Below are 21,344 nucleotides of genomic sequence, written 5' to 3'. Positions count from 1 at the left end.
TTTTAGTTTGCTTGGCTATCACTCTAACAAACTACAAATTATTTGAACGTTAAAACTATATATTTTTATTTATGAATATCCATCAAAGGCATTTTATATATATCATATATAATTATATATTCAATATTTTATACATATACACATATACTGAATAAAATCAAGAGAGAGAACATCTTCAGTTTCATTTTAAAAATTAAGTTAATCCAGCATAATTAGCTCATTATAAAACTATACATTCTATAATTGCCAATTGACTTCTTAATGTTAAGCTTAATGATCTATAACTACTATCTTTCTTAGTCTAAAATAGAAAACAAGATTGACTTGTTTTGTTTCAAAATAAAGATTAGTAGTTCTTCAAATGATACCTGTTACACATGCTTTGCTCAATTTAATTTTGATTAGATTATAGCATGTTAGGAAACATTGCTCATAAACACATACAACACAATAACTTTTTCCCAAAAGCAATATATGGATTTCATTGCCATCTGAAATAAGATTTTAACTTTTTGATCAATATCAAAGTGTTTGAATATATACAGCCATTCACCATTATTTCATTGACCTGCTTTATTTTTGTTCATAGTACTTACTACTTCTGGACAGTTGGCCATATATTTATTTGTTTGTTTGTTTGTTTATTTAGTTAACTGTCTTTCCTCACTAGAATATAAACTCCATGAGAGCAGGGACTTTTTCTGCTTTATTTATTGCTGCATCCCCAGCACCTAGAATAGCCTTGCATACGGGTACTAAATGAATATTTATTTAATGAATACATAAGTAGATAATGAAGATATAGAGACATAATAATATCTATTTCAATGGACTAGAAGAATACTTAGTTATCTCTGGGTATTGGAATAAGTAATTTTCAGTTTCTTCTTTTCCTTTTTGTCCTGTATTTTCTAAATTTTCTAAAAGGAACATTTATTACTTCTATAAAATGTTTAAAAATTCATAGTTTGAATCTAATTAGAATAGAAAAAAATAATATCTGAATATAAGATAAATATATCCTGTGTCAAGGGGGTTTTCATATCTTATATTTTGACATAAACTTGAATTCCAGGTAATAGGCTAACTGGCAGTGTATGCCTATAAATTCACATCTCTCACTTGACCTATGCTGTTGAAACAGTATCACAATTAAGATGTTAGCCAGACATTTCTCAAATTTACTAGTAAACACAAAACGTTTTTTTTTCCCCAGTAACACTTGCCCAGAACACAGGGAAATACTATTATATTCCCAGTAATGGGAAGCCAGTGAAGTTTTTCAAGGTGTGTGATACAGCCAGATTTAGGGGACAGATTTTACTGAAAATAAGAACACAAACCTGGAGACAGAAACCATAATTAGAAAGTCAGTATAGTGGTCTCGGCAAGAGATAATGAGGGTCTAAAATAAATAGACTAGAGTTTGGGGTAGTAGAAATGGCAAGTGAATTAAAAACATTGAAATGGAACACTTTAGGAAATTCTCACAGTAATCCAAATGAGAGATGGTAAGAGAATATCTTTCCCCAAAAGTGCAGAATTTTATGATAGCCATAAGAATGGATTGGAGAAGTGCTTGACTAATGCGTAAACCATTAAAAAATAAGGATCTGCCTGAGTTAAAATAATGTGATACATACTTCAAAAAAGAATAATTTAAATATGAAAGGATTAAAAGATAGGCTTTTCAGAATATGATAAAATCTTTAAATATTTTTGCAAAAGGTGATCTTCTTTACAATCATAGAGTGAAGGCTGGCATATTATGGAAAAATGATAGAATAATTACATTATAATAAACAACTGAATATTTGAATCCTAGTTTTTTTCTTTCTTTTTTTTTTTTTTTTTTTTGAGAAGGAGTTTTGCTCTCGGTGCGATCTTGGCTCACTGCAACTGCTGCGTTCAGGGTTCAAGCAATTCTCCTGCCTCAGCCTCCCGAGTAGCTGGGACTACAGGCGCGTGCCACGACGCCCGGCTAATTTTTGTATTTTTAGTAGAGACGGGGTTTCACCATGTTGGCCAGGATGGTCTCGATCTCCTGACCTCGTGATCCGCCTGCCTCAGCTTCCCAAAGTGCTGGGATTATAGGCCTGAGCCACCGTGCCCGGCCTGAATCCTAGTTTTTAAAGAATTTACATATAGTTATACTTAGAGTCTAAATGTTGTTAAATATAAGATAAACTTGTTTCCATAATGGTTCATTTCATTACTCAATATAAAGACCCAACAAACCTTTTGTTTTAATTATTAACTATGGAATTTAATTTCATGTTTTAAGTAGATTCACTGTAAGTTGTCTTTTTCTGGTACCAACTATTCTAGACCAACAAGGACCTAATTAACAGCCTCAGAGATTACTCAAGAAGAAAGTGTGCAGAATGGGAAAAGCAGATTAAGAAAAGAAGACTTAACACTTAAGAAGAAAACAAGCCTATGAAGAATATGGAGAAGAAACAAAAGGATGATGCATATCATACACTAATTCACAAGGCAATCCTTTCTTTTTTTTTTTTTTTTTTTTTGTTTTTGAGATGGAGTCTCACTCTGTCACCCTGGCTGGAGTGCAGTGGCACAATCTGTGCTCACTGCAACCTCCACCTCCTGGGTTTAAGTGATTCTTCTGCCTCAGCCTCCCAAGTGGCTGTGACTACAGGCAAGCACCAACACACCCGGCTTATTTTTGTATTTTTAGTAGAGACAGGGTTTCACCATATTGGCCAGGCTGATCTTGAACTCCTGACCTTGTGATCTGCCTGCCTCGGCCTCCCAAAGTGCTGGGATTACAGGCGTGAGCCACTGCACCCGGCCAACCCTTTCTATTTTTCACTAAATCTATTTGTTGGTGACTTTACCTTTGCATTAAGCTGAAATCTCTCTGAAACATTCTGCCCCGGTTCTAGCTACTGGAACTATATAGAACAAATCTTTAAAAATTTTTGTTAATATAATAACACTTTAGTGTACTAGAAACAGTCATCTTAATGATAGCTACAATTTGATTGGGTAACTAGTATGTGCTGAGATGAGCACTCAGAGAGGTTGGGTAATTCGTCCTATGCTATATCAAAGCGCACGTTCTTTTTGCTGTGCTATGTTATATCCACTGTTTCTCTACATTTTCGTCTTTTTTTTTTCTTTCTTTTTTTTCCTTTTTCTGGAGAACGGGGTCTCGCTATATTGCCCAGGCAGGTCTCGAACTCCTGGGCTCAAGCTATCCTCCCACCTCTTGCCTCCCTGAGAGCTGGGATTACAGGTGTGAGCCACCGTGCCCGGCCTGTTTCTCTACATTTTCTCACCTTTAGACTAACATCCTCCTAACTCTTTAGCTCTAGTCTTGCTCTTCTCTAATTCCATCTCCATATTGCTGCAAGAGTAGTCTTTCTAAAACACAAATCTGATTATGTTATTCTTCCTGTTTAAATCCTTTCAGTGGGTTTCTAGTGCACGTAGGATAAACAAACCCCTTAACATGGTTTATAAGCTCTTCATGATGTGGCCTCTGCTAATCTTTCCAGTTTCATCTCTCACAACCACTTCCCCCAACCACTATGAACCTCACCTTTATCCCTCCAGCCCACATTCTAATATCCAGTTACATGAACTGTCTGTCAATTTATAAAACATGACATTCTCCCTTTTGGTTTAGGAGCTTCATAAACACTATTTCCTCTATGTGAAACACTAATAGCCACTGCTTTCTCCACTTCTACACAGCTACCTTCACTTTTCCCCCAGCCCTCAGCTTAGAAGTCACTTCTTCCATGAAGCTTTCCTTGACCACTGAAGTCTAAGTTTGTTGCCCGTACTACATATTTCTATAGTATCCTCGCTCAGTGCTAACACTACTTTTGAATACTATCTTAAGACTCTTCAAGTCTTATTCAAGTGTCTAGATTCCTGCTACTAGCATAAAAATATCAGGCTAAACAAACACCACAGAGTACTACAGTATAACTGTGCAAAAAAGCTATAGCTATTACCTAAGTAAAATAAGATGGTTATTTTTTTCCCTTCAACCAAAAAAAGAAAATGAATTTTATAGAAACTTACAGCTTAAAAACTTCTCAAAGAGCTCCCAAATTGATTTAAAACTACTGGTAGGTGATATCTATTAAAAGGGCTCTGGACATTATAATTGTAGTCAAACTCCTACTTACCTTTATTGCTAACCTTACTATACTTGCCAGAAGAAAGAAAAAGCAGCAATCCAATACAATACGCTTTGTAAAAGCTGCACACTCACTCACCCGAAACCCCACAATGAGAGTGATCATACAGATGTCGTTGTTGAAGGGCAGACTTTTTGTAAATAACATGAGGGTGGCCATTTTCATAACTAAAATGCTTGGAATCCTCTGTGGTATTCTTTAAAGGTTCAATAAAATATTCTTCATCTTCTGTAGCAATAACACCATGCTAAAAGAAAAATAAACAAAGAACTTACCAAAGAGAATCATTTTAAATATTAGTCATCATTATTACCAAGAGCTAAAAGTAAGTGGACACTTCACCATTTACAGGGTTAAAACACGTTAATAAAAAAAATTAGCGAATTATCTGTACTCAATTAAAACTTTATATAAATGTTCCTATTCTTTAAAAAGGACATTTAAATACCTCCATATGCTATGCACTGTACTAAGCATGTCACATACGTGATTTCCTCCAATCTCACAACGACTCTGTGAGGTAACAGATTTTATGTGAACACTAAAACTTATTTCAGTTCCACATTATGCACATAACTATGTCCTCTGTGTTTAGATATAGCTTTGTGATTGAGTTTTGCACAGTCAAAATATGGACAGAGGGTTATGTAACACTTTCAGCCCAACCTCTGAATACCTCTGCAGTGGAATCTTCTACTCTCTTTCCCCACTGAACAAAGAGAACTCCAAATACCTAGGGTAGGTAGAAACCAGAAAAGAAGGAACCTGGGTCCCTGTGTGACCTCTTAGAAAGATGTCTGATGTAGACACAGACATACAGAAGAAATAAGCTTCTATTGTGATAAATCATTGACATTTTGAGGTTTATGTTACATCAATTAATATGTTCTTAATTAAAACACATCCCATACATCCCCCATTCTGCAGATGAAGTAACAGGCTCAGAGGACTTCCCCAATATTACACAGAGGTAAGTGAGGGTACTGGAATTCAAAGTTCTGCCCTTACTTACAGTATTATATCACCTTATCCCTATTTACTTAGCCAAGTGCTACTCAGTTTAGTTATCTCTCCTCTTCAAAAACCTTCTCTAGTCCAAATGGAGTAGCTTCACCCTCCACTGAGCTCCAATAGAACTAATTCTCAGTATCACTTATTTTCAATTAATCCCACACTGCTTTGTTACATCTCAAGTCTTGAAGTCTTATTTAAAGTTGGTATAAGTTTTCAACTTCATATTTTAGCTTCCCAATTAGATTATTTGCTTTTTAAGGCAAAGGGTTATATCTCATATTTCTTCGTATCAGTTAAAACCATAGAAAGTGTCCCACATGTAATAGGTATAAATAAAACTTTGTTGATGAAAAATAATGAGATGGTAAAAGTTATCTACATCTGAAATAAGAATTTCCACCCTTGTCTAATAGTGTTTTCCTAAGTATGGCACATGTGAGGACTGCTCTTAATCCAACTAATTTACCCTGTAACACCAGATAAAATAAAAACTCTCTGGGTGTATTTCCTCAGCTGGAAAAATGAAAGAGTTGGTCTAAATTAGTGGTTTTAAAACAGCACTCTGGGGAGCCCTAAGGGTTCCATGGAAGTGCCCTCAGGGGATTGCCCCAGACAACAAAGGTAGACCTACATGGCTTGGATTCCTGGGTTTAGGAATCAGCTGTGCTATTTATTAATCTATATATTAAGTTTCCACATAACATTTCATTTGAAAAAGGGGTTTTGCTGCTTTAAAAAGAAAGCTGAAAACCTCTAGTCCAGATAATCTCTAAGGTCCCTTTGAATTCTAAACCTCTATGATTCTGCTTAGGGAAATTCATGTTAAGTACCTCATGCTTGGAAGGAATGATAAGACGTAATCAGAGTTGCTCTAATTTATAGATTAAATTGGCAGTCACCTACATGAAATGAGCTGAGGAATGCAAACAAAAAAAGCAGCCCTGAGTCACTTCATATAATTTTCACCATTGTTTGCTTTAATTTAAGGAAAATAGTCCCTATATTAAATGCAAATACTGGGAGAAATAACATAATATGCCATTAACATATTCTAATACCTCAGTATGAAGTACTTTACCAGGTAGATCAACAATGTGCTAAAAAACTGAACACAGTTCCTGCAGAATAAGGGGGTAAGTATAAGTTTTGATAAGAGGGATATGTAGGAAGCAAGGTCTAGGCTACAGTCCAGATAGGCTAGAGACTAAAATCATGCTGGTCTGTGGGCACAAGAAAATTGAAAGTTACCAGACAAGAGACTTGATTTGCTGGGGAAAAATGAAGTCAGAAGCCTGGTAAGTAAACACAATCTCTAATTTCAAGAATGAAAAGACTCTAGAAGAACAATCCAGAGATTTTATATGTTAGGTACTTTGTAAAATGTTTATAACATTATCTCTTCTTAATAGCTCTTTGACGTACCACTAACTGTTCCACTTTGTAGATGAGAAACTGAGATGGAGCAAAGTTAAACAATGAACTCGTGATTGACTTTGGAGCCTGAACTCTTAACCACTATATCATAATTCTCTTATCCTCTAAGGGCTGTTTCTGTATTTATTTTTTTTTCACAAAATATGCTTTCTCAAGTGCCTATCACAAGGCAGATACTATGCTATGTGGTAGGGATACAACAGCGAACCAAAGTTCCAGCTGTATCACGTTGCTTACATTTTGGTGGGAGGAGCTAGAAAAAGCTAATTAGGTTGGCGTGGTGGGTCATACCTGTAATCCCAGCACTTCGGGAGGCTAAGGCAGGTCAATCACGAGGTCAGGAGTTTGAGACTAGCCTGACCAACATGGTGAAACCCTGCCCCTACTAAAAATACAAAAATTAGCCAGGCATGGTGGCACACGCCTATAATCCCAGCTACTCAGGAGGCTGAGGAAGGAGAATCACTCGAACCTGGGAGGCGGAGGTTGCAGTGAGCTGAGATCGTCCCACTGCACTCAGCCTGGGCAACAGAGCAAGACTCCGTCTAAAAAAAAAAAAAAAAGCTAATTGATTATACAAACAAATAATGAAGCAGCTACTGATAAACATTAAGAGGGGAGATAAAAGCAATCAAAAAGGACAGAGAATAATTAGAAGTGAGAGAATTATACAAACTATTGGATAGTTGCAACCATCCTCTCTAATAAGGTGGTATTTGAGCAGAAACCTGAAAAAAATGAGGGAGCAAGCCAAATATATATCTTGGGAAAGGGCAGACCAGATACTGGGAACAACAAATGCAAAGGCAATGAGGTAGGAGCATACTTACAGTATTTCAGAAACAATCAGGAGCTACAGTGACTGAAGGGAGGGAAGGGGAGAGTGATTATGAGATTAGAAAGGGTCTGAAAACCAGATGATGGAGGGCCTGAATTTAGTGGGAGTACCAGAAATCTATGCATGCCTGGCAAAAGCCTTGCTCTCACTTACCTCAGTATCCCCATTCACCTTTACACTAACTGCCTCAGGACTATTAGGGCTAATTTCACCATGCCTCCTCTTTCCTTGAGGTATAAATTCCTTTGAGAAGCCCAAACCTCACCCCCTGAATTCTAATTCTCATATGATTATGTACATCATGTTTTCTGATCCCATCTCCTACCTCTCCCTATTATTTGAAACACTTCTACTGTGTTCTCTCAAACTCAAGGTCAATCATCAACAAAATCTCCTCTACCACCAGCTTCATCTCTGAATATTCACTTCATCTTGCTCTAACAAAAACCTGAAGCTCCCTAAATGACACTCCTTTCCTGTAGTCTTCTGGAACGGTAGCTGCTTTCTCTTCTACATGCCTCCTATTGGACCTGAAGGTAGGGTCAGATGTTCTTGCAACTCACTGTCATTTCCAAACAATTCTTTCTCCTTCCTCAACAAACAAACACCAGCATTGAACCTCATGCCATGATCTTCTCCCTCCTTTCCCAGTTGCATTTATCTATTGATCCCAAGTCAGTTCCCTCATTCCTTAAAAATAAGAGATTCTAGATCACCGTCATTCTCTGCAACATCATTCCTGAAATAGTTGTTGATTTCAATATCTTCTTATATCACAGGTTCTTAAAATACGTGTATGTGCATGTGCACATACCCTGAATCCCTTTGGAAGTCTAAGGGTGAAACCTAAGGACTCCTCCTCAGAATATTTTAAATGCAGAAAAAATATATAGGATTATAAATAAAACCAATTTAATAAAATACAGTTATCAAAATATTTTTAAAATATAATATATAACTTGTGTAACACTTTAAGTAAGATATTCAGTGGCTCTAATAACTACCACAATTTCACAATTAGTGATGAATAAAAATATTTTTAAAAGAATGCAAAAACCATAATGATATGAAAATATCTGTGGTTTCTATTGGAGGCAAAGTCACAGGTACTGCTATCAACATATTGGTTTGTTACCTATATTTAAAATTGAGAGAAATGTTAAATTTCCGTTAAGAATTAGTAAAGATAAAGATGTGATATTTGCCCATTTCAGTTCACAATCCCCCTGAATCCCATCCATGGACCTAGTTTAAAAACTAATGACATAGATGGTCTCTTCATTCCCTGCCCTCTCAATTCCTTGACCTCCTCTCCTTCAAATATCTTGTCCCTCACCTTACCTTTTACACCATGCCCATGGTCAATCCCTAGACTTTGAGCATTATCAATATTTGGAGCCTTCTATAATCTTGATTTCAAGTATCCCATTCTTCTATCTTTCTAAAACTGTCCCTCTAATATGCCAACTCCAAGGGATAGTCCTTTTATCCCCATGAGGTCCCATAATCCATTGATCCTATCACCTTTTCACTGTCTTTTACCCACCTCATGTCCTCACTTCCCTCACAACCCAGCTTAAATTCCACCTTCAATTCCCTTACCTCTTTCTCACTTCATGGAGTCCAGCTGGCTAAACCACAACCTTGATAAGATTCAACTTTGCTGGGCCTGCACCTTTGCAGCTGCATTTAGCCAGAGAAAAATACAACAAAATGCTGACTGGTCTCACTTCAGATTCATTATTAATTTTAACTGTAACTGTAATGCTTCACAGAAATTATATACTTATCAAGTTCATTCAGTATCCCATTCTCCTGGATAACTATTTCATGTTTTCTCATCTCTACTTAATCCTCTAAAACCTTCATATTCCCCTCCAATAGACATTGCAAAACCTCCTACAAATTCCTACAATCACAAATACCCACCTACCTGCATCTTATGTCCATATAATCTATTTTTTCCTATTATTATGGATGAACTATCTATTCCCCTAGCTAAAGATAATTATTCTATTTGTGTGGAAAATTCTATCCTTTCTCACCTATCAAGAACTTCATTCCAGCACCCCTCACTCTACCTAATCATTCCCATCTTCAAACAAAACAAAACCTCCTGTGACCACACTTCTGCCTGCTACTGAAAATTTTTTTGCTTTTCCAGAAGTCCTTGAAATAACTGTCTCCATACTTTTTTTCTCTCCTCCCACTCCATTTTAAACCTACTCCAATCATGTCATTGCCTCTTCTTCAAACTCTTCTTCACTGAAACTGCTTTTGTCAGGGTCACCAATAACCTCCTCAATGATAAATTCAATGCAATTTGCAGTGCTACTCTTATTTGGACTCATCAGCAGCATTTTCCTCTCGAAATATTTCCTTCTGGCTTCCAGAACATTTTCCTGATATTCCTTCAACTTTATTACTCTGTTCTCTGTTGTTTCTGCTACATCTCTCTGACCTCCCTGACCTCTTGGAATGCCCAAGGGCTCAGTCCTTAGACCTCTTCTCTATTCTACTTATGCTCCCTTCAAAGCAATTTCATATAATCTCTTGGCTTTAAATGGCATCTATATATTGATGACTCCCAAATTTATAATTTTCTAATTCATATCTCTCCTCTGAACTCCAGACTGACATATCCAATATCCTATACAACATCTCACGTTTAACACCTCCAACCGAACTCATGATATACATCCCCCTACCTACTCCTCGAACAGCTTTTTCATCTCAGTTAATTCCAGAGTCTTTCTCATCTTAGTTGATGGCTGCTAGATTATGTTAGTTGCTCAGGCCTCGAACTTGTAGTTATCATTGATTTTATTTTGTGTCCCCTAAAGCCTTTACATCTGGCTCCCAGTTTCCTTTCTGACCTCAACTTCCATTATTCTCCCTCCCTTTCTCTTGGCTACAGCCACGTGACCTCCATGCTGTTCCTCAAACACTCTCAGATCATATCTTTGTACTTGAAAATTTCTACCTGGAAATCTTATCCCTCAGATGCCAGCATTTCCTTCCTCCTTTCCCTTAGGGTCTTTGATCAATACTTTTTCCTCCTTGGCATTTATCACTACCCAACGTATTATAGTTTTTATTTATTTATCTTTTTGTGTGTATAACCTACTAGAATACAAGCTATATGATAATAGAGATTTTTATTTTTCACTATTGTAATCCTAGCACCTACAACAGTGCCCATTATATGGAAGGTACTTATAAGTATTAGTGAAATGAATGAATAATGAAAAGGGGAGAATGACAACTGAGGACATGACTAAATGAACAGAAAGTCTAGATCATTGAGCTTTTCTAACTAGCTATATGGTTTTTCTAATATTCAGAGGGACTGAAGATAATCAGTTTTCATGAAATAAGAACAGAATAGGCCGGGCGCGGTGGCTCACGCCTGTAATCCCAGCACTTTGGGAGGCCGAGGTGGGCGGATCACGAGGTCAGGAGATCGAGACCATCCTGGCTAACACAGTGAAACCCCGTCTCTACTAAAAACACAAAAAATTAGCCGGGCATAGTGGCGGGCGCCTGTAGTCCCAGCTACTCAGGAGGCTGAGGCAGGAGAATGGCGTGAACCCGGGAGGCGGAGCTTGCAGTGAGCCGAGATTGCACCACTGCACTCCAGCCTGGGCGACAGAGCTAGACTCCGTCTCAAAAAAAAAAAAAAAAAAAAAAAGAACAGAATGTAAGAAAATCCAAGAAAAAGAGAAATAACTTTTGAAAATTAGAAATATGACTGCTGTAATTTTTTAATCAACTGAAGGAAAAGATGACGAAATCGGGGAAATCTCACAGAAATTAGAACAAAAAAGAAAACAATGGAAAAAGAGAAAAAGATAAGCGAAGCAGAGAACCAATTCCAGAAAGAGAGTGCAGGGAGGAAGAAAAAATTAAGAAGATAAAATTATTAAGGAAATAATTTTTTTAATTTCTCTAAGCTGAAGGAGGGTCTTTATTAAAAGCACCCATCAAATACCAAGCAGAAATTAGGAAAGAAAACCCATAGTTAGCCATGTTATAAATTCCTGAAACAGGAAGGATAAAAGGAACATGCTTTCACTGAGGGAAATTTTTTTTAACTAAAAAAAATTTTTAAAGAATAAAAGGACAAGAATCAGACTAGCAGCAGACTTATACCTGTGAATCAATGCTAACTTTTAAGACCTTTAAGTATTTTTCATTTTTTAAAGCTATAAAACCATATAAATAAATTTTATGCCCTATATATTCCCTTTCCCAGTACCACCATCCATCATTCTTAAGGAAGATGATTTTTTGAACCCAGAATTTCACATTCAGCTAAATGATTAATCAAACATGAGGGCTGCATAAGGTCCCTTTCAAATAGACACAGACTCAGAAACTTTACTTCCCAGTCGCTGTTCTGAGGTAATTTTTGAAGATATTCTCCAACAAAACCAGGATGTAAACTCAGAAAGAGAAAGATGTGGAACTAATTTAGGAAAGAAGTCCCAAAATGAGAGATGTTACGGAAACTAACATCAAGAAATTAGCCCAAGAAATTAATTAAATGGCTCCATGAAAAATGCCTCCAAAGAAGAATGGAATGTATTTCAAGCAATAGATATAAGGACTAAGGAACTGGAAAATATTAAATCACTTGATAAAGAAACGATATGTTTTTTTCACAATGAGAAAAAGTAAAAGTAAACAGAAACTCCAGAAAAAACAAAACCTGAGTAAGAAACCATGGTCCAAATACACAGCAAATTAAAATATGACATTATATGAAGCTGACAGACTATAATGTTAGGAATTTTGTCTTTTGAATGGTGCAAGAGTCCCAGCACTAAAACTATGGGTGAGGAGATATGATTAGAAAACACTAATGATCTCTGCATTAACAACTATTTTATATAGAATGATTAAAAACATAGAATTTATTAAAAGTGGTGGCCTTTGAAAAGTAGAATTTTTCAAAAAACACTTGTTTACATATTCCATTTGATTAAAAATTAACATCCATAGGAGGTGGAGGTTGCAGTGAGCCAAGATCACGCCACTGCACTCCAGCCTGGGCAAGAGTAAGACCCTGTCTCAAAAAAAAAAAAAAAAAAAAAAGTAACATTATACAAAATAAGAATGAAGGTAAAGTTTACTAAAACTGGTGTGTAAAAGTGTGAAACATCTGCTCACAAATTCCTTACGAACTGCCAAGGGAAAAAATAGTAACTTCAGTGGACAAACCTGGCAGATCACACCTTAATCAAATAATCAAACTTAGTTAACACGGACCATACAGTGTCAATAAGAGACGAAGTAAAATAGAAAGGTGTTAACAGAGGGAAAGAGAACAAGAGACAGAAAGTCTCAATAAGGATGAATAGGTGACATTTTGTCATCTCCTTCACTGTAGAAAAGGTTCCATTTTCAACTTTATTCTCACTTTTGAGTCATCAAACAGCATGTTGCACAATTTCATAAAGTCACCTACATTAATGGCTCTGAAGTTACTCGTTTCCAGAATTGAGTTCTTTTCTAAACTTCAGAGCTATATTTCTCAAATACCATTAGATATCTTTAACCTTTATTTATTCAGATTCCTCACATTTGCTATATCAAAGGCACGCTCTTCAAATTCCTCTCCAATCCAGTTCTCCTCTGACATTCGTTCTCAACTCATAACATTCATATATACTTTCATCCAAAAGAGATATCTCAGCCATCTTCAATTGCATTCTCTCCTGTATCTCACAAGTTCAATTCTATTTCAATTTTTTAAAATATTATTAACTACCTACTATGTATTCTCTGTCTTATTACATGTCAGGAAAGAAAAAATTAATAGGATGCAAATATTTTAAATTTTGTCCCTAAATGTGGTTCAAATTCATTCTGTCTTCATTCTCAATGCCATAGTCTTTGAATAGGCCCTTATTGTCTCCTACATGCTCTAAATTATCTTCATATCTACAATCACTCTTCTCTCAAATCCCACAATGGAATTAGTTTTGTTTTGTTTTTTTCTAAATCTTGAATGTGCTCATTTCATCACCCTGTTAAAACTAGCAATGGCATAATTAATGTTAATGCCAAATATAAATAACCTAGTCAATGACTAGGAATAGTATTTTTCTATGATAATGAATAGTGTGTCATTTTAACATATGAGAAGTTTTAGAACACATGTTGGATAATTTTATTCAAAAAAATAAATCTGTTTTATAGATAAAGTCCTAACACTGCTTATAGAGAAACTAGTAATGAGTATACTCAATTTGTCTATTTATAGAAATTAAGCCTAAATCTTACAAGCTAAGTAAATATTTTGGTTCATTTTACTTAACAGTGATAGAAAGTAGACAATTGGAGCACATTCCTACATACATCTACAGTGAAATGTTTTTCTCCATTGTGTAGTTCTTGATAGTCCTTTCAAATTTAAAACTTATTTAAACCCAACTCGAATTATAGTTATTTTATATTGAAACAGAAATAAGAATATGGGTATATTATAATAAAAAAGAAAAAGTTTCTGAAAATATTCCTTGAGCATCAAAATGTTTGTACCCTTTTCACAGATACAGCTTTAATCGAACAGATACATTAGCCTGAACAGGGTAAACACAGAAGAGAAAGCATGGAAATTTGCTTTGTTTTGCAATTATTACTATGTGCAACTTTGAACTGTGTATTTACCATTAGACTAGAATGGATTCAAATGCCCAGGATAAACCCTGCAGTCTTGAATCCATTTTCTTTTTTCTATTCTTTCTTAAAAATATATTTTTAGAAATGGGTGCCTCGCCATGCTGCCCAGGCTGGTCTTGATCTCCTAGCCTCAAGTAATCCTCCCATCACGGCCTCCTAAAACACTGGGATTACAGACATGAGCCACCTCACCCAGCCTAGAACCCATTTTCTAACTAAAATAAGATTTATATCAATCTTCATATAAATGTATAAAAAATTATCTCATAGACACTGTATAAAAGATTTTACTTTGAGAACTTATAAGTAGGTCATAAGAAATTTTAAGATATGTTACCTATCAAAGAAAGATATTATAAAAAGAATATCAGTGTTATGGCTTCCTGCCATAATACACATATACATACAAACATACCCTAAAATTCTTCAAAAATGACTGAGTTTTGTTTATGCATAAAAGATATCTTATTTGAACAGAAAAACATAAGTCTAAAGGGAAATCTGAAGTTTTGTTCATTCCTCTTCTAATAATAGAGTTTTAAAAGCTGCCCTTCGAAAAGTCAATACATTATTAAAGAGAAAATCAAAATCAAAGGCAGCAGAAATAGCAAAAAATTTTAAACTATTACCTTCCTACTTAAACTACCTATATATATATATATATTTTTTAATCTGAGGAAAGACATTTACATTGCAAACTTATTTTCCCATCAGAAGTTTAAAATTATAGCATCTACTTACCAACCCAACACAGTTGCTTAAAGCCACTTTAGTTGTACTACGTTGATCTTGCAAATATCCTGTGTAATGACAGTTGTCTAAAAAATCATGTTTCCACTGGGGTCCATCTTTCCCCCAATATTCTACTGTAAAATGTTTGGACACAAAATCTGTGTTGAGAGTCAAGTTTAGGTGAAAGTGCTTGCCATAGGCTGAAAGTTTAAAAAATAACTTAGATACTGCCTGCTGTGGATCAATAGGGTCCATACTCCGTCTTCTCCTTGAGTGTTTATCATTTTTCACAGTAAAGCTGAGAAATGCTCCATTTTGATCAACCCTTATTGGAATAGTTAGCTGGTAGTGTTCAAGATAAGTCAGGAATTCCTCTTTGTAATCACAAGGCAGAGAATCCAGAAAAAAAACACATGGAAGAAAAGAAAATTTAACGGAACAAAGAAGCAGCAATATAAACAACAACTATGTCAATTAAAACTATGAATCATTATATGTGAGGTATGTACAAAAAAAGTTATATTAAACAAAAATGAAAGAATAAAAGTTTAAAATCTGAAGATTAAGTTGCAATCATTTCAATATTACTTGTGAAGGACTATTTTACTTTTTTAATTTTTAAAACATGGATCCTAAGAGCTAAATTCTACAAGAAATATGAAAATTTTACTTTGAAATAAAAAATGAGAAGCACACATATGTAAAAGAAAAGAGTTTAGCTCAGAATCTGTTTTTGAAAGTTATCCAAAAAAGAATCTCTATAGCCTTGTAGAAATTATTATTTTTTAAGAAATCATCACATGGTGAAACCCCGCCTCTACTAAAAATACAAAAAATTATCTGGGCGTTGTGGCACACGCCTGTAGTCCCAGCTACTCTGGATGCTGAGGCAGGAGAATCACTTGAACCTGGGAGGCGGTGGTTGCAGTGAGCCGAGATTGCGCCACTGCACTCCAGCCTGGGTGACAGAGCAAGACTCCGTCTCAAAAAAAAAAAACAAAACAAAAAACAAAAACAAAAACACGTCAATGGGAATGTAAAATGCTGTAACCACTTTGAAAAACAGTCTGACAATTCCTCAAAATTTTAAACATGGAGTTAATCATATGATCCAGCAATCCTACTCTCAGGTATATACACAATAGAAATGAAAACACACATTCACATAAAAATTTAGATGTGAATGCTCAGCAATATTCATCATACTCAAAAAGGGGAATTAAACCAAATTTCCATCAATTGATGAATAGATAAACAAAATGTAGTATATCCACACAATGCAATATTATTTTACAATAACAAGGAATGCAGTAATGATACATGCTATGACATGAATGAACCTTCAAAACAACTGTCTTCATAATCAAAGTTCATTATCTAACATTTAAAACATTAAGTAAAAGAGCAAGTCACAATATGCCACATATCATTGCATTTATATGAAATATCCAGAATAGGGAAATCTCTACAGACAGAAGGTTTAGTTGCCTACAGCTGGAGGTGAAGGCTGGTTTGGAGGGAATTTGGAAGTGACCACTAAGAAGTATAGGCTTCTTTTTGGAGTGATGAAAATGTTCTAAAATTGATTATGTTGGCGATGACACTAGTGCCAAAAAATAAGATGAAATAAAATAAAATAGGTTATTATGATGGTTGTACAATGCCGAAAATACTAAAAACCACTGAATTTTATACCTTAAATGGGTGAATTCTATGGTATGTGTAGTAATATCTCAATAAAGCTATTTTAAAAACAGCTTGACTAAAATTTCAGAGAACTAAATGAGGAACATATTTTCCTCATTTAGATGTACTAAACATTTTCCATCTACCTTCTTAGCTGTACCTTCTTTCAGCTAGATTTACCACTAAGGTAAACCAAATGTCTGCTTATTTGCCTCAGTGTCTATACATGGAGTTTACACACTAATATAAACTCCCATAAAACCATAACCAAATGTAAATAAATTCAAAGACAGTGTTTATTTCACTTCTTATAAATAATTAGAGTTCATACTAAATGTCATGGCTTCATTGATTTACTCTGACAGCCACACTTTTTAACATGGATTTCTAGACACATATATCAATCTGTAATAGTCTTGAAAATCTGGTTCATCGGCACCAAAAAATTATCTATTACTATGTATTCATGGGAGGGAAATCCAAAAGGTATGCCTTTCAATAATTCTATAAGGACTGGACTGGTCCATGGAAAACAAAATGACATTTACTCCTGGGCCTGCTTTGTTAAGATCATTTCTACAATATAAAGCTCAATTCTATAGATTAAAATTATAAAGATTAGAATGTGAAAAGTTGCACTTCTTACAGTTCTCATTTTTACACTCAGATTCTAGTCTTTAGATCAGAATTCTCAGGTTTGCAAAAGTATTTTTTCACAAAGGGTCCATATTAAAAGGGTCCTGTATCATAATTTATTTGGTTTCTTCTTCCACAGCATAAATGTTTGGATTCTCTTTGAACATGTCCTTGCCCATAAACTCTAGTAATGAACAAGCTTATTAAAGTTTAAGTTTCAGAAGAACAAGGCCTGGGGTCTATCATTTTCCAAGAAAGACCAGTCAACTCTAAAATCCACGGGATGTTAAATACTAGTAGGACAAGTTAAACGACGCATAGCCCTTAACATTTATGAAACTAATACCGAATTGACACAGTAGGCCTCTATTCCTATCACTACATATCCCAAAGAAAAACTATCCACCCAAACTAAATATGCAGAATCTTTTCTTGTCCAATTAATAGCAATATTTTGTGTCAGTTTCAAAAGCAAGAATCCTACCTTGAGAACTGTATGAAAGCCTGTGGTCACTATGAAATTCCGATGAAGCCATGATGAGGCTCAAAATCCAGGTCAACGTCTTCCACAAAATTTCCATAATTTAGAAAACTGGATGATTTTTTTGAGGGCTACCTATGTGCTAAAGAGTCAATACCATACCAAAATCGAAGCATAACAATTTTATTTCTTTAAAACTTCTTGCAAATTAGTTATTGGATGTTCCACTGTTTAAGAGCCACTTTTATCCAACATCCTGCACTTTCTTCTATATCTGGATTCATTTTCTCAATCCAAAATGAAAAAATAATGATGGTAAAAGTTTTCATAAGCAAAGCATTAGGCTGATTAGTTACTAAAGTATGGCCATTTTTTAACCTAGAAAAAAAAAAATTTAAGTTAACTGAAAAATATCCAGAATGGAAAAATCCAAGTCCTATATAGTACTGAATCCTTGCCAAAAGACATAACTACAAAATAATATAGTTAAATTAGACCATTGTTATTCTTTATAGTCTAAATAAACATTCACAAGATTAGACACAGAATTGGAGACCAAAATGGTTATCAGCATAATGCCAGAGCTACTTAATAATCAAATAAGGAATCTAAAGAGAAATCATAATTCTTTTTTAAAAACTTTGAAGATAACAATGATGGGCAATGAGTTAACTTCCTTTTGATAAAATAAAGTCGGCTGACTTCACTACCTCAGTTCATTATATGTAAGTGACAAACAATATGTAATCCCATTCTATAACATGCCTTTTAAACACACTCATATCCAGATATTGTTGTGTTGCTTTATAAGGCACCTATCATTTTTTTTCTGACAAAGTAGATCTACAAATAGTGACATTTAGCAGCCATCTGTGAATACTAAGACAGTATCAGAAGCTAAACTTCTAAAAAGTTGAACTGTATGTACTATAACCCTTGACTTTACTTGGAAGTCTTATGTGACTTATAAGGCAACTCATGAGTCAATTTCAACTCTCTGGAATGTAACTTAAAAGAAAATTTTAAAACTTCAAGTATTACAACAGATTTCAAGTCCTATCTCATGTACTTTACATGCAACTAACAACCTCACTCAGAGTCTCCATTCACACTTGATACAGAATAGTATACTTGGCTGCCTGGTTTCCCCGCATACAGCAGATCAGAAGAAGAAAATAACTAAGAGCTAAAAACTAGCCACAAACAGCCAAACTGTAACCAGAAAAAAAAAAAAAAAAAAAGGATAAAAAACGAAAATGTAGTTTTAGAACCCCAAAGTAATATAGTTTGGGGTAGAGGCAAATGGGTCTTACATAGTTTAACAGTTCCTATTGTATGTATAACTGTGTTATATAGTTCAATATGTGATATTCTTAACACTATGCCTGAGTCCAAAATAAGAAGATAAATGTGTTTAATAAGATAAGTTATTGTTAGTAAGTTAGGAAAGTACACAAAAGAGATTAGAAAGATTTTCATTCCAAATCCCTAATATATGAAATTTTCACATAATAAATTCTTACTATATATTTGTTGGTTGAAAAAAATGGATGAGTAAAAGAATGAATAAATGAATAGTGGTTAAAATAAAATCACTTTAGGCATATAAAAAGTATTTGTAGTTAACTGTAAAATTAACTTATGTGAAACACTTCATTCCCTACGGTGCTAGAAATATTGGTATATACAACATATAAAACAACAACAGCCATTTAAATCCCTTACATCTGTCTCTACAAGTTATTAAACTGCTAAGCCTTGGAAAAGCTAATTCATTAATCAACAAATATTGTCCTACTATGTTTAAAAGATGATTTTATAACAACATCAGAATACAGAAAAGGATTAAGGGAAACAGAAAAGATTAAGATTCAATCCTTGCCCTTGGAGAGCTCATAATCTAAGTAACAAGGAAAAATGTAAGGCAGACTGACAAATGCCGTAATAAGGTTGTGCAAAGTTGTTGCAGGAGATCAGATGAGGGAGATGACTTCTGGGTCAGAGAAGAATGAATTAAGGAATGTTTATGGAAAAAGCATTTCAGATAGATCCCGGAAGACGAATACAATTTTACAAGTCAAATTGCTGGAGGTAATCATTACAAATAGAAGAAATGCATTCCACAAAGTCTAGATAACCAGAAAAAAATGGGAAATAGTAAACAATATTAGTAATAATAGCAATAGCAAATTTTGTTCCTGTGCAAAAAAACTAACAGGTAATAACCAGAAAGGTAGTTTAAGATCAGACCAAAAATAAAAAACTTTAATACATATTGCTTCTTTTAATCTCCAAAACCATCTTGTGAAGTAAATATACTCTGCGCCTGTGGCAGAGTAGACTCTGATGAGCCCAATAATCTGGCTTCCTCATATCCATTCCCTTGCTCCCCCTCCTCTTAATTTGATTCTAACCAAAAGAATACCTCAACACTGAGCGGATGTCACTTTCGTTATTACATACAAAAGATTCTGACTTCCATCTTGCTAGCCACATCTTTCCCTAATTGGTTTAGATGAAGCAAGCAAGCTGTCATTTGGTGAGGCCCACATTGAAGAAACTGAGAGCTGCCTCTGATATAACTAACAAGGAACTAAGGCCCTCAGTCCAACAGCATGCAAGAAACTAAATCCTATTCAGTAATAGGTGAGCTTAGAAACAGGTTTTTCCCCAGTCAAGCCTTCTGTAAAGACCCTAGTCCTTGCCAACACTTTGTGGCTCGTGAGATACCCTAAAGCTGAGGACATAACCCCTAGATTCCTGACCCAGAGAAACTGTGTGATAATAAATGTGTATTGTTTTAATTCACTAAGTTTGTGGTAATTTGTTACACAGCAATTGATAACTAATACAGCCACCAATTCACAAATAAAGAAGCTGAACTCACTGGTCAGATAGGTATAAAACAATAGAGCCCAGATTCACACAAGGCTGTCTGGTTCTAAAGTCTAAATTCTTTGTATTATATCACACTTCCAGTTTAAGGAACTCAAATTTAAACAGTCAACAGTAGTTAATAACAACCAATGTCAAACAAGATTTTTTTTTTTTTTTTGAGACTGAGTCTTGCTCTTGTCGCCCATGCTGGAGTGCAGTGGCACGATCTCAGCTCACTGCAACCTCCGCCTCCCAGGTTCAAGTGATTCTCCTGCCTCAGCCTCCTGAGTAGCTGGGATTACAGGTGCGTGCCACCATGCCCAGCTGATTTTTCTGTATTTTTTTTTTAGTAGAGATAGGGTTTCACTGTGTTAGCCAGGATGGTCTCGATCTCCTGACATCCTGATCCGCCAGCCTCAGCCTCCCAAAGTGCTGGGATTCCAGGCATGAGCCACTGCACCCAGTCGATATATTTATAAGTGGTATCGGTTAGTTAATGTGAATAGTTTTTAACAACTTCACATACAGTCATTGTTTCTTCTTGAAATTACTTCTACACTAATTTAGGCAAGATAGCAGGTACTATACATCCTTTCTCAGGTAAAAATTTATAGAGAGATTAAGTTATACCATTATTCAATAACGGCAATAAGAATTCCATTATCTTGGTTTCCAACCTACTTATATACAGATTCCATACTCTAAACCTTCCCATGTAATATTAAAGTATAATTGTCACCTCTTGAACAACATTCATTCTCATTGTTTTAATTTTTTTAGATCA

General features: G+C 35.0%; 1 protein-coding gene across 9 annotated transcripts in view; it reads right to left on the bottom strand.

Annotated features, from left to right (window-relative positions):
- Nucleotides 1-21,344, bottom strand: part of ADAMTS6 (ADAM metallopeptidase with thrombospondin type 1 motif 6) — a 362,071-nt gene that overhangs the window by 302,534 nt on the left and 38,193 nt on the right. For 7 of the 9 annotated variants that reach the window (XR_010131756.1, XM_063700711.1, XM_063700715.1 and 4 more), the window contains 3 exons: nt 17,687-18,061; nt 14,890-15,254; nt 4,254-4,422 (listed from right to left, as the gene is read on the bottom strand). Coding sequence is in view for 7 of the 9 variants with exons in the window: in XM_063700711.1 (XP_063556781.1) it covers nt 4,254-4,422; nt 14,890-15,254; nt 17,687-17,783 (631 nt within the window). In the remaining 2 variants the exon portion in view is untranslated. The remainder of the gene's footprint in view (nt 1-4,253; nt 4,423-14,889; nt 15,255-17,686; nt 18,062-21,344) is intronic. The other 2 variants (XM_055367654.2, XM_063700716.1) reach the window with 1 other exon arrangement.

Source organism: Gorilla gorilla, chromosome 19, assembly GCF_029281585.2.
Source record: "Gorilla gorilla gorilla isolate KB3781 chromosome 19, NHGRI_mGorGor1-v2.1_pri, whole genome shotgun sequence".
Classification (NCBI taxonomy): domain Eukaryota; kingdom Metazoa; phylum Chordata; class Mammalia; order Primates; family Hominidae; genus Gorilla; species Gorilla gorilla.
The sequence above is the reverse complement of the archived record's forward strand: the minus strand, read 5'-3'. Positions and strand labels throughout refer to the sequence as shown.